This window comes from Talpa europaea, assembly GCF_964194135.1.
Source record: "Talpa europaea genome assembly, chromosome: 7".
NCBI lineage: Eukaryota > Metazoa > Chordata > Mammalia > Eulipotyphla > Talpidae > Talpa > Talpa europaea.
The window spans coordinates 63,026,392-63,040,417 of record NC_140074.1 but is presented as its reverse complement, the minus strand read 5'-3'; the positions used below and the strand labels follow the sequence as shown (position 1 = coordinate 63,040,417).

The 14,026-nt window shown below is 38.6% G+C and overlaps 1 protein-coding gene across 2 annotated transcripts in view; it reads right to left on the bottom strand.

The window, feature by feature from the left end:
- Nucleotides 1-204: 204 nt before the first annotated feature.
- The window catches only part of HSDL2 (hydroxysteroid dehydrogenase like 2), a gene marked incomplete at both ends in the record, with an annotated part of 44,279 nt that continues 30,457 nt past the window's right edge, over nucleotides 205-14,026 (bottom strand). For both annotated transcript variants that reach the window (XM_084237340.1, XM_084237341.1), the window contains 3 exons: nucleotides 205-317; nucleotides 6,017-6,145; nucleotides 9,598-9,747. In XM_084237340.1, the coding sequence (XP_084093466.1) occupies nucleotides 205-317; nucleotides 6,017-6,145; nucleotides 9,598-9,747 (392 nt within the window). The remainder of the gene's footprint in view (nucleotides 318-6,016; nucleotides 6,146-9,597; nucleotides 9,748-14,026) is intronic.

Genomic DNA, 14,026 nt, shown 5'->3' with positions numbered 1-14,026 from the left:
TTAGAATTCTGCTTAATGAAGCTATTAGCTAGCTGTTTTAATTAAAATTTCAAATCTTAATAGATACAGAAATTCCATTTTTTTTTCCAGAACACACATGCATATCCTTACAATAAAATGGGGAAGAAAACAAACATTAGATTTTAACTGTTGAGCCCTTTTACACTTTGTGAGCTTAATGGCTGATGTATTTCTTCTTTTCCTTCACAACTTGGCAGTCATCTGATTCATTAGCTTTTCTAATTTGATTGCTAGAGCCATGTTCCCTTTAATCTTCAGTTTTCCTGACATGAATGCCATTGTTGGTTTTAGTTTCCCTAAAATGAGAAAAACAGAAAAAAAAGTCCCTATGAGTGCCCTTAGGGATATTCCACTTTGAGAACATGCATTAGAAAATAATCTCTTTGTGGGGCCTCCCCTGGTGGTGCAGCGGTTGAGCGCTGGACTGTGAAGCTGCCCGCAGCCTGTGCAGCGCTGGTTCCATGCCCAGCCGCTGATGAGGGTCCCACATGGGGCACAGACCTCTCCTGCTGGCTCGCTGCTCCCCTCAGCAGTGTATTTCGTCAGTCTGCCTGTTCTGTCCCCTGCTCTGGTGAATTCTCTCACCCTCCTGAGCTTCTGACTGTACCCAGTGCTTGGATAAATAAATAAATAAATCCTTAAAAAAAAAAGAAAAGAAAAAGGAACTCTCCTACATTGCTGGTGGGAGTGTGAACTGGTCGAACCACTATGCAAAGCTGTCTGGAGGTTCCTCAGTCTACTAAAAATGGAGCTACCATACAATTCCTAGGGATCTACCCAAAGGACACAAAAACTGATTCAAAAGAGCACCTGTATCCCTATGTTTATTGCAGCACTATTTAGAGTATGTAAAACCTGGAAACAACCCAAATGCCCAAAAAATAGATGACTGGATCAAGAAGATGTGGTATATATACACAATGGAATATTATTCAGCAATCAAAAAAGATAAACTCATGCCATTTGCAGCAACGTGGATGCAGCTAGAAAGAATTATGCTCAGTGAAATAAGCCGAAAGGAAAAAAGAAAAATATCAGATGGTTTCACTTATAACAGGAATTTAGGGGAACCAAATAGGTTATCAGTGTAAAAAAAAATAATAACAACAGTGCAAAACACAACAAAGCAAAAACAGACAATTGTAAACCAGAGACATCCTGCAGGGGAGGGGGGGGTGAGAGGGAGGGAGGGAGGAGCACAGAGGACTGAGGTGATGGTGCATGGGTGCCTTGGGGAAGGAAATTCTATGGGGACTCAATCTGAGGGGGGGGGGAAGCAAATATTGTCTAAAAAAATTTTTTTAAATGATAAATGTTAAAAGAAAAAAATTTAAAAAGAAAATTTTAAAAAAGAAAAGAAGAAAAAGAAAATAATCTCTGAGTTCTAAAACCAAACAGAAATTTGTATTACAGCATTTTTTAGTATCATGGGAACCCCAATTCCTGGACTTAAATAATATTCTATGAGAGATAATGTAAAAACAACAATCAGAAAACAATAACAAACAATAAATTATAGCAAAACGCTGAAGATTTATATACTAGTTTCAGTTATCTAAAAGATACATGGTCCTCAAATGAACTGTACACAAATCTTATCTATTTTAATTTATTTTCCAATGTTATAGTTCATTAAGCTAACATTTCAAGTTTCTATTAAAAAAATCAAATGGTATAAATGCATATAATATTCTTATAAAGAAATCATCATTAAAAGTATTATGTAGGAACACAGAAGTATAACTTAGCATTATTTTAGTGACAGAAATGCCAGGACTTAAAAGATGAGCATTAAAACAGAACTGTAGGGCCTCCCTGGTGGCGCAAGGGGTTAAGACGCAGCACTATGAAGCTATCGCAGCCACTGCAGCATGAGTTCAATCCCCAGCTGGCCAGGGAGGAGACCCACATGGCGCAGCAGACTTCTGTCTTGCCTGCTGCTCCCCTCAGCAGTGTATTTCAGTCAATCTACCTGTTCTGTTCCTCACTGTCTCTGGTGAATCCTCACCCCCTGCACCTCTGGCCTATACCCCAGTTCTTGTATGCATAAATAAATCTTTAAAAAAAATTTTTAAAATGAAACTGTAATTAGTAACAAATAATGAAAAAGAAGCTCCATAGAGAGAGGAAATTTTATTTACTACTCACAGCCTAATGATAGCGAAGGGCTTGGCACACGATTAATGAGGAATCTGAGATTCAGAGAGGATTTTGACTTTCCCAGGGCAAAACAAGGTTATATATATGATGGTGCTATATTTCAAAGTCAGATGTGTCTGTCTCTCATTCATAGTTTTCTGTGCTATACTATGCACAACTGTGTCTAGTGTACTAACAAACCTCCACTGGGTCACACACTGACTCTTGGTAGGAAAAAAGTGTGGGTTAATGTGTTGTGTGTACATAATAAACACCTTTAAATTATTCTGAACAGGGGTTGCAGCAAAGCATTATAAATTGGTTATGGATTGAAAGGAGTCTAATCCATTTCTTTTAATGAATAAATTGAGCTGGGCACCATTCCAAGGAAATGTGACATTAAAATACCTAAATTTACAAATAATAGATTAAAGGATATTTTGATTTACATGGAAAATACTGGAAGAACTTTATTCTTTGAAGGAAAATAACAGCTCTCCCTAAAACTTACAAATACTGACATTTACGTGCCCTTTGGCTCCCTGCTCTGTCCCTATTATACCATGAAACCCACCAGACCACATGGGGTTATTATAGCAAAAAAAAAAAAAAAAGATGGTGGTCACCAGAGGGGAGCTGGGCAAATTGGGTAAAGGGGGTCAACTGTATGGTTGGTTGTGAATGAAAACTAGAGTTTTGATGGGGATGATAAAATAGCACATAAAGATGTCAAAATTTAATTATACCTGAAACCTATACAATGCTGTAAACTAATGTACTGCAACAAAAATTTTAAAAAAAATGTTAATGAGGACAACGATAAGAAACAAATCATCATATATCACTAGTGGTAATGTAAATGGTACAGTTACTGTGGAAAAATTTGTTCATTCTTCAGAGAATGAAACACAGAATTACCATATGAACCAGCAACACAGAAACTTGTACACAAATGTTTATAGAAACATTATTCATAATGGCCGAATGGTGGAAACAACCCAAATGTCAGTCAGCAGATGAATGGATAAACTAATAATGGTACATCCATATGATGGAATATTATTTAGTCATAAAAAGAAATGAAAAAGTAACAACACATGTCACAACATGGACAGATGAATATTGAAAGCCTGATGCTAAATTTAAGAAGCCAGATACAAAAGACTGTTGTTTGATTGAATTTACATATAATGTCTGGAAACAGCAAATCTACAGAGATAGGAAAGCAAGTTAGTGTTTGGCTGGCTGAAGTAGTGGTGGACAGGGGTTATAAAAAAGGAGCCTGGGACATCCCTGGTGGCGCAAGTTGTTAAGACATAACATATGAAGCTATCTGCAGCCACTGCAGCACAAATTTGATCCCGGGCCAGGGAGCTACCCACATGGCACAGCAGACCTGTCCTGACTCGCCCGCTGCTCCCCTCAACAGTGTATTTCAGTCAATCTGCCTGTTCTGTTCCCCACTCTCTCTGGTGAATCCTATCACCCCCACCTCTGGCCTGTGGTGGCCTCAGTTATTGTATGCATAAATAAATAAATCTTTAAAAAAGGGGGGGGGGGACTGACTGCAAAGAGACATGAGCGAATTTGGGAGGTGATGGAAGTGTTCTCAAATGGAATCTAAGTGATAGCTGTATAACTATAAATTTACTAAAAAACATGTACAGTTATACTAGATGGATTTTATGATATATAAATTATACCTCAATAATACTACTTTGAAAAATAAAATATAAATATCCAGTAAGCTGAGCATCTCATATGTGTGTGTGTATAAGTGTGTGCGTGTGTGTGTATATATATATATATTTAAAATATGTATTTCCCTCCTCCCAATGTATTAATCAGGTCATCTTGTACAACTTATTTTCTATCATAAACCTTTACCATACAGTGACCTCTACTGGCCAAAATGAGAGATTTTTTTTTTTTGTTTAGTTACTAGTTGCTTAGATGATACAGTTTTATAAACAAATATTAAATTAATGAAATTTGGTAAAAGAAATTTAGGCCACAGAAATGGCTATAGTTTCTTAAAGGAAAACGCTTAGATTATAAAGTCTAAATTGTGCTCATTCAAAGAAAAGCAGACGGGATAGAGAGTAAAAATGAAAGGACATAAAAGCAGCAGCAGCAGAGTCACTTGCTTCCAATTTAAACCACTGCGATAAAACATACCTAATAAGGATACTTAAAAGAAATTACTAACCTCCCCATGTCAATTCAGGATCACATTCACAGAAAGATATAAACGGAAAGGCCATTATTGTAAGCTGATGCTACATGAATAAAATGTAAATTAAAGCAGTCACTTCATTCTCCTTTGGAGGGCAGAACAGCATAATGATTAAAGGAACAGAAATTTGGGAGTCAGCTCGTATTCAAATTCTGGCTCCAACATTTACTTAACTCACTACGTGACCTTGGGTTTATTATTTAATTCATCAACACCTTAATTTTTTATAAAATATTTTTATAAAATGGGACAAATAGCTATTCTCAAACTATTATTGGTAGTATTGCTCAATTCACAGTAATTATATAATAAACATTACCTATAATTACTGTTATTTTAGTTTAAAAATTTATAATATATTTTAAGTTCAAAATTACACAATTTGTAAGATTCAGATATACCAAACATTTAGCGAACATCTAGCATATATATACAAAGCACTGTGTTTAAGCTTTAAGAAGAAATAGTTTTTGAAACACCAAACAAACACTAAAGAATATTTTAAATGATTAAAGAGATAACTTTTAAATAACACTGAAAGATGTTATAAAAGCACTAGGTGAAACACTGCTAAACAGTAGTAATGCTAAAATCTTGTTTCCATAAGAACATGTATAATTTATATACATTCACAAAAAAATATGATCCTAAGCCAAAACCAACTGATGGTCATCTTACTAGATTGCAGTAAGTAATAATTGTATTTCCTTAAGTATACTGTTCAATTTTTCTACTGGGAACACCACTATAAAAAAGGAAAAGTGGGAGAAGTGTCAATCCTTAGTGATATCATATATATATATATATATACTGGCTCAAATAGTCTTTAGGCCTTTCCACATCCTGGATTAAAATTAGAAAGATCTACCAGGCCACAGAATACACTGTGGTATTCAATATATGAAGACTAAACCTGAACAAAGAAGGAATAGCATTTGTAACTCATTAAAAGAAAGCCTCTTCAGAATGTTAAAATGCTTTAGTTTAACTGCTTCTAATAAGTAATGTGTTAAATAGCTTACTATTTGCAGTAGTATAGTAAGAGTAGAAAACAGAAAAAAAAAATCACCTTTTAAAAACTTTCTGGCACATTCAAGTACATGGGCAGAACAGAAAATTATGTAAAAAGTTTCTCTTAATTGGGGATTCCACAGAAAGTGGGATCACTGAGCCTCTAGAGAGGGAAGTTGTTTCCTATTATAACAGTGTGAAGACTGAAGCATGACCTTCCTCTCAATAATGAGCTGCCACAAGTTCAGCACCTTTGCTGATCCAGATGATACTGGAAATTATACTTAGTGCAATAGCAGAACTAGAGTCACCTAGGAACCTTGTCTCTTTGAATAATCTCTCTGTTCCCAATGTTATCTTATGGGCTGTTCAGTCATGTAAAAAGGAAATTCTGACACCTATTCCCCATTTGTTGGCTCAAGTAGAAGGAGCAGTAGAGGTAGCAGTAGGAACTGCCTTCCCAAGACTGTGTACTCTTCAACATCAATAGCTGCTAGGATTTCACAGCTAAAACAATTATTAGCTCAGATTATTTGGAAAAGAACAAAGCACAACGTTGAACTAAATTTTCCTTGAACAATCAGGAAACTAACAAAAGTGAAAACTCACCTGAAAACATTTTTACAAAATCATCAGTAGACATACTCATCACCACATCTGCCCGATCTGAGGGCTCTCCAAATCCAACCTTCCCACCCTTGCTTTTAAGATCAAGAAACCATTTTCCACCATCTTCACCTGCAAGAAGATAAAAATATTAAATAAATGCCAAAGAAGCCCTGTTCTTTTTAAACTCAATAATGGCTACAATTAGAATAATCTTATATAATACTGCTTCCCAAGTTTTAATTTTCAACCTTTATCAAACTGGGCAAATATTTAGGGACTTATTAGGTGCCTGGCACTAGGCTTGGCTCTGAAGACTATAAAAAATGCAGTTCTTACAAAAGAGGAAGTGGAGTCAGGATAGTCCAGCTGAAATTGAGATTTTAAAGCAAGTAAGGATTAGCTAAATGAGGAGCTGGAATAAGTACAGTAGGACTGGAAGGATCTAAGAGAATGGTTGGTGGCATTAGATGGGTTCACAGGGCAGTCTGGAGCACAGCTGGGTGAGCCACATAAAGGGTGCATTGACTATACCCTAGGGAATGTGCATGGAAGGAGCATGATATGAGGCCTGTACTTTAAATAGCTCACCATGGGCCTCCCTGGTGGCTCAGGGGTTAAAGTCTCAGAGCTATCAAGCTATCGCCAGCCACTGCAACCAGCCAGTGCAGCACGAGTTCGATCCCCGGCCAGGGAGCTAATTCCCATGACTCAGCAGACCTCTCCAGTGTAGCTCACTACTCCTGTCAGCAGTGTATTTTAGTCAGTCTGCCTATTCTGCTCCCCACTCTGTCTTTGGTGAATCCTCTCATTCCCCAGCACCTCTGGCCTACACCCCAGTTCTTGTATGCATAAATAAAATAAATCTTTAAACATAAATAACTAAATATATTAAAATATATATAAATAAATAGTTCACCCTAACTGCAGTGTAGAGAACACGTTAAAAATGACTAAAGAGGGCCTCCCCGGTGGCGCAGCGGTTGAGCGCTGGGTTGCGAAGCTGCCCGCGGCCTCTGCGGCGCGGGTTCGATCCCCGGCTGCTCCCCGGCCACCAGAGGAGGGTCCCACATGGCGCGCAGACCTCTCCTGCAGCCCGCTGCTCCCCTCAGCAGTGTACTTCAGTCCTTCTGCCTGTTCTGTTCCCCGCTCTGGCTCTGGTGAATTCTCTCACCCTCCCGTGCTTCTGACTGTACCCAGTGCTTGTATAAACAAAACAAACAAACAAACAAATAAATAAATGACATGCCTCTATAAAAAAAAAAAAAAAATGACTAAAGAGGTGGGCTTCCCCTGGTGGCAGAGCGGTTGAACGCTGGGCTGCAAAGCTGCCCGCAGCCTCTGTGGTGCCGGTTTGATCCCCGGCCACCGGGTGAGGGTCCCACGTGGTGCGCAGACCTCTCCTGCCGCCCGCTGCTGCCCTCAGCAGTGTATTTTGGTCCATCTGCCTGTTCTGTTCCCCACTCTGGCTCTGGTGAATTCTCTCACCCTCCCGTGCTTCTGACTGTACCCAGTGCTTGTATAAATAAATAAATAAATCTTTAAAAAAAAATGACTAAAGAGGATGCAGAAGACTAGTTAGGATGGTGTTGGGGTAGTTCAGGAGCTGGAGGACGTGTGTCTGGATCAGGACCATAGCAGTGGGAATGGAGAAAAGTAGACATGTGAGAGAGAACTTGAAAGCAGAACCACAACTAGGTAACTCATTAAATACTAGGTAATTAATTAAATATGAAGAGGAAAAAGAGGGGCGATATGGAAGAATAGGTTGCTAGTTTGGCTAGGGAAACTGGATAAATATTTGACTGGGGAAACTGCATAAATATTTGCTGTGTTTTTTACTGAAAGAGGAATACTGAGGAAGAACAAGTTTAACAGCTAGTGTCAAAGACTGTTTGGGACATTTTCAGATTGAGGCATCTTTGTCACAGCAGGTGAAAATGGCAAATGAGGGCTGGCTAGGCTAGAAATATAGATCCTTAAATAATCAGGTCATAGGGTCCCTGAAGCCATGTGAGTGGCTGGGGTGTCCTAGAAAATTTGTAGCGTATAAGGAATGCTAAGAGAGGGACCCAAAGAATATGCATGTTTAAGGGAAGGACAGAGGAGAAGCGTAGCTAGAGAAGCATCGCTCCTCTCTCTTTCAAGACATAATTATAGACAAAGAAGGAAAACAAAGATAGCCAAGTGTCAAGGGAGCCAAAGAAAGAGAGCGTTTCCAGAAGGAAAGAGTAATCAGCCCATCGTCACTGCATAGTGATATTGCAGAAGGTAAAAATGATGGATGCCCACTGGTAACATGGGAGTCACTGAGGCCCCTAACGAGAGCAAATTCAGTGAAAGGGAAAAAAACGTTATCAGAGAAGAGTGAATTATAGAGGAAAATAAGTTTGACTCTAAAAAGGAGAAGAAAGAGAAGAGGAAGGTATTGGTGTTGTTGAGTTTCATTGTAAAAATAGTGCAGACTGAGAATGTTAACATACCAGTGGGAAGGAGGCTGGAGGATGAACAGGTGGAAGAGAGGACAGCGTCCACAGCACAGAGTGCCTGAGGAGGCCAGAAGCAATGGAATCTAGAACTTAGCTACTCAAAGTGTGACCCATGGACTGCTGCCATGGGCCATGGAGAGGGGAGAGATGGGAGACTTGAGGAAAACTAAGAAGTTTAAAACTGTGGAAAATGAGGCAGTAAATCGAGCACAGAAACACAGAATTCTGAGGTGTTGCTTAGAAGAATGATGGTTTTCTACTAGTAAATATCCACTGAGTAGTGATTTTTCTCATTTTTTGAAAAATCATTTCTTTAGCAGAACTTAGTATCCTGGACGCAGCTGTGAGGCAGCCAGACAGTTAGCTTCATCCAGGACTAGGGTTTTAGGATACAGGAAATTCATCCAGGAAGTTTCAGATACAGGCAAGAATCACTTTAAAATGGGCTCAAAAAGGATAGAAAGGGAAATAAAAACAGAAAAGGGTGGATGGATTAAGATAAAGCAGAAGAGACAAAGGATAAAAGAATAATGTTAAAGCTTGCAAATCAGGCTAATGGGCCGATGTAGCTAATTTTTTAAAAACCATCATTGACATGGACCTCCCCTGGTGGTGCAGCTGTTGAGGGCTGGGTTTCGAGGCTACCTGCAGCCTCTGCAGCGCCAGTTTGATCCCCGGCCAGGGCGAGGGTCCCACCAAAAAAAAAAAAAAAATCATTGACATAGAAATACCTTATTAACAAAACTGAGAGAAATTTTAAAAAGCTAGCTACATTCAGTCTTATTTAAATAATATCAAAGATAAAAATAGCAGCGTGCCCATGGTTGATGATCAATTACTGTATTATATTACCTCTCATGGTCCAGATACCCTTCCTAAGTAAAATGTTCTCTCAGTTACATATGCCAAGGAGTTATTTAATACTGGAAGTACCTGTAAAGCAATTTTATTTTACATATGTCCATACAACATCATAGAGTCAAGGTCCTGGATAAGTCAATTATCCACATGATTACTACAGGAGGCTGATGTTCTTGCAAAGAAAATATCCTACTTTGTTTATAAAAGCCCCAGATTACCAGACATACTACTTACCTGAGAGTTCAAACAGGTAAATTGCTTGAGTGGCTTTAACAACATCATCGTTGAGAGAGTTCTTAACAATTCTAAATGTTTCTTCCACAGCTCCAGAAGGTGGTTTTGATGGTGGCTGTGCTTTCTCTTCTTTCAATTGTGGGGCAGAACCTATAAAATATTATTGATGTAAACGACTTTTTATAATGATGTAAAAGTCTAGGCAGTATAAAGCCCATCACAGAGTTAATTAATTAGCAGAGCATATTTGCTGCCAATTAGACCTGTCTGACCAAAATGAACTTAAAATACATTCAGTAGCATCTAAAACCATAAATCAAACTGATAAAACAACAACCAAACCCATCAGTCTTTTATGCTAATAAATGTAAGTGGTTTGTAGTTTTGTATTCTCCTAGTGAAAAGCTATTAGATTTTCAGCAAGTCACTACTAAGCTATCCAATGTTTATAATAAATGGACCTGAACAAACTATTGGTGTTCTAGGGGCAATACTCACTCTGAGTTCTAAAACCAAATGAAAAAAGAAGACACTATGGTCAAAAACATGGAGATCAGAATTTCAACTGTAATTAGTGGAGCTGAATTAGAGACTGTAGCTTGAGCTTAAAACCAAGTGAATTTCCTATAAAACTTTACCTCTAAAGAGCCTCCCTGGTGACGTGAGGGGTTAAACATCTTACTTTGAGGCAGTCCGAAGCCTCTGCAGCTCGAGTTCAATCCCCCACCCGCCAGGGAGCAACTCACATGGTGCAGCAGACTCTTCTGTCTCGATCCCACTGCTCCCCTCAACAGTGTATTTCAGTCAGTCTGCCTGTTCTGTTCCCCACTCTGTCTCTGGTGAATCCTCTCACCCCCTGCATCTCTGGCCTGTACCCCAGCTCTTGTATGCATAAATAAATAAATCTTAAAAAAAAAAACCAAAAACTTTACCTCTGAATTAAACGAATTCACCTAGTCCCTACAAGCCTGGATTGAACCTCCCGCCTCCCACCAGGAGTCAGAAATGCTTCTAGTGCCTCCCCGGTGGCGCAGCGGTTAAGCGCTGGGTTGCAAAGCTGCCCGCGGCCTCTGCGGCGCCGGTTCCATCCCCGGCTGCTCCCTGGCCACCGGAGGAGGGTCCCACTTGGCGCGCAGACCTCTCCTGCCGCCCGCTGCTCCCCTCAGCATTGTGCTTCGGTCCTTCTGCCTGCTCTGCTCCCCGCTCTGGCTTTGGTGAATTCTCTCACCCTCTCGCGCTTCTGACTGTACCCAGTGCATGTATAAACAAAACAAACAAACAAATAAAACATGCCTCTATTAAAAAAAAAAAAATGCTTCTAAAGAGCATGTGAAAACTGAGGACAGCCTCATCAGGGTCCATACCAACACAAGCTTGTTTTTACTCCAATCCCACCTAAGCATATCGAGGGAAGTCAGTCAAAAAGTTGTTTTGGGGGCCTCCCCGGTGGCGCAGCAGTTGAACGCTGGGTTGCGAAGCTGCCCGCAGCCTCTGCAGCGCCGGTTGGATCCCCGGCCACCAGGCGAGGGTCCCACATGGCGCGCAGACCTCTCCTGCTGCCTCTCCTGCTGCCCGCTGCTCCCCTCAGCAGTGTACCTTGGTCCTTCTGCCTGCTCTGCTCCCCGCTCTGGCTCTGGTGAATTCTCTCACCCTCCCGCACTTCTGACTGTACCCAGTGCTTGTATAAATAAATAAATCAATCTTTAAAAAAAAAAAAGTTGTTTTTGAAGACATGAAAAATATTCACAGTGTAATGCTAAAAAGGGAACATACACAATTAAATATAATATGACCCAATCTGACAAAATATATTTGTGAGTATGAATTTTAAGTGATATTTGAAAAAAGAAAGTGACTGGATAGAAATAAACCAAAACACTAACAATAAATATTGTTTGGATGGTGAGTCACAGGTGACTTTTAAAAATTTAAGTCTTTCCATACTAAGCTTTCTATACAGGCTAATTTTAAATGATATAAAAATCAATTACAATACATAATAAAGCCTTCAGATGTAGGCAAGCTGTATTAAGGAGTTAACTACACAAAAATTATTGTATTATTTTAAAAAGAAAAAAAGTATTAGCCTAAAAAGTAAAACAAGGAACAAAACTATACAACTTCAAAGAGCGCAAAAGGAAAAATAATAAATCAGAAATTAAAAAATTAATGAGTCAGGTGGTGTTTCAATTCTGTGAATAATACTAAAAATGACTAAATTGTAAACTTTAAATGGCGAACTTTTTCTATATGTAAATTACATATCAATAAAAACAATGAATCAGAAAAGAGAAAAGCAGTAGGGTAAAAAATAAAATGTAAAAATCTGATTGTTTTGGAGAACAAAATACAAAAAAATGGGCAACTGAAAAGGAGAGAAAAATAAAGTTTGAAAAGAGAAAAGGGATAAATATGAAAAATAGAAAAATTATAAATGAAAACTATGTCAACCCTTAGATTTTAAAACTTCAAATGCATGAGTTCTAAAAAAAATTTTAACGTCTATGAATGAGAACATAAAAATATTTTCAAAGGAAAAATTACAGAAAAGAATCAAATGATTTAACAAGAAAGATATTTCAAAACTTCAAGAAAAAAAAAGTTACCCAATTGACTACCACATTAAAAATATGACAAAATATTACACTATAAAATGCAGACACTAATCTAACCTACCTGACAAAAGTCAGGTCTTAACCAACATCTGATACCTTATTTATAGGTAACATTTAAACATTTTCCCATTAAAATGAGGAGAAAATATTTTCAATTAACCTCCTAGAATTTCAAGTCAATGTATCAAGATAAATGCCAGGAATAGTCTTGAAAGACTTTATTATTCTATGCAGAGAATAAGTGTGATCCTTAGAAAATTTAAGATAATTGATTCAATGATAATTAGAGCAACTAATATTTATAGGGGCTTACTATATCAAATGCAGGATATGATGTACTATTATACTTAATCCTCATGAGTCTGGCATAAATAAGAGATGAGAGAATTGTTTCAGAGAAATGAAGTGACCTCTCCATGGTCACAGATACAGTGGCAGGAGCAGGATCTAAACTCAAATCTGCAAAGTGTATGCATTCAATGACTACTGTTTCTCTATTAGAAGCTACTCGAAGAAACAAAACAAAAACAACTCATGAAGATAACCAGATAAAAACATATAAACATTAGGGCCTCCCTGATGGCACAAGGGGTTAAGACCCAGCCTCTGCAGTACCAGTTCCACATGGCGCAGCAGAACTCTCCTGGCTCACCCGCTACTCCCCTCAGCAGTGTACTTGGGTCAATCTGCCTGTTCTGTTCCCTGCTCTGTCTCTGGTGAATCCTCTCACACACCACCCTCCCCACAAGCCCCCGCACCTCTGACCTGTGCTCCAGCTCTTATATGCATAAATAAATAAATAAATCTTTAAAAAAAAAAAAAAAAGAATACCCTGATTTCCTTAAAAAAAAAAAAAAAAAAATTAGTTTCCCACTTTTAATTTATAATTTGCCTTGCCCAGAAAGCATTTCAGTGTTTATGAAAATAAGCACAATGCAAGAGTCCACTAAGTCAAAAGCTCAGCAACCACATGTTTGTAAGGTGGCACAGCAAGAATTCAAGCACAGGCAGCTTGACTCCAAAGTCTGCAGTTTTAGCTACTGTGGATATCCCTTCCTTCACATTTCATTCTATCTCTGTCTAATTTTCACATAGTCAACATAAAGGCTGAGCATAGCACCAAGGCCTAGTCACCAGAACTGGTTCAAGCAGAGGCTGCTCAAAGCAGAGAGTGTCAAGACACAGGCTTCCCTCTGGTTTCCACAGGCAGGAAACACACAGGAATATACTAGTTACATGTCAGGGAACTAAGTTTGTCAATGGAGATCCTCCCTTACTAGTAGGTGATTACTCCAGTGATTTGTCTATGAGGATACATCGTGGATACTACCTAAGTGCTATGGAGATAACAGCAAAAATGTCAGCATGACCTTGTCCAACAGTAAACTACGTTATTTGTCCCCTGGAATTTTTCGATGGTGCATGATGACTTTACACAAGAGAATAAAAATTCAGGAAACAAAAAAAAAGCAATCAGTAATATATTTGAAAGGTCCCGTCAGTAAACTACAAATATGTAAGCTTTTATGAGAAACAGACACTCAGAGCATTTCAAAACTTAAAAAAAAAAAAAAAAGACATATGGTCAGCAGCCCCTGTCAGAGCCTCTCCCAACTTCATACTACATCAATATAACTAAAACAAAAGACCAATACTAAACATGAACATCTAGACAACATCCAATATACCGTCAGATCCAGGAAGAAATGTTCAGTGATTCCAGGGCAGATGGAATCAGCCTAAGAAATGCCGGGTGGCATGTGCTTTGCCTCAATGATAGATATCAGAGGTGAGCTTTACTCACCAAAACAAAG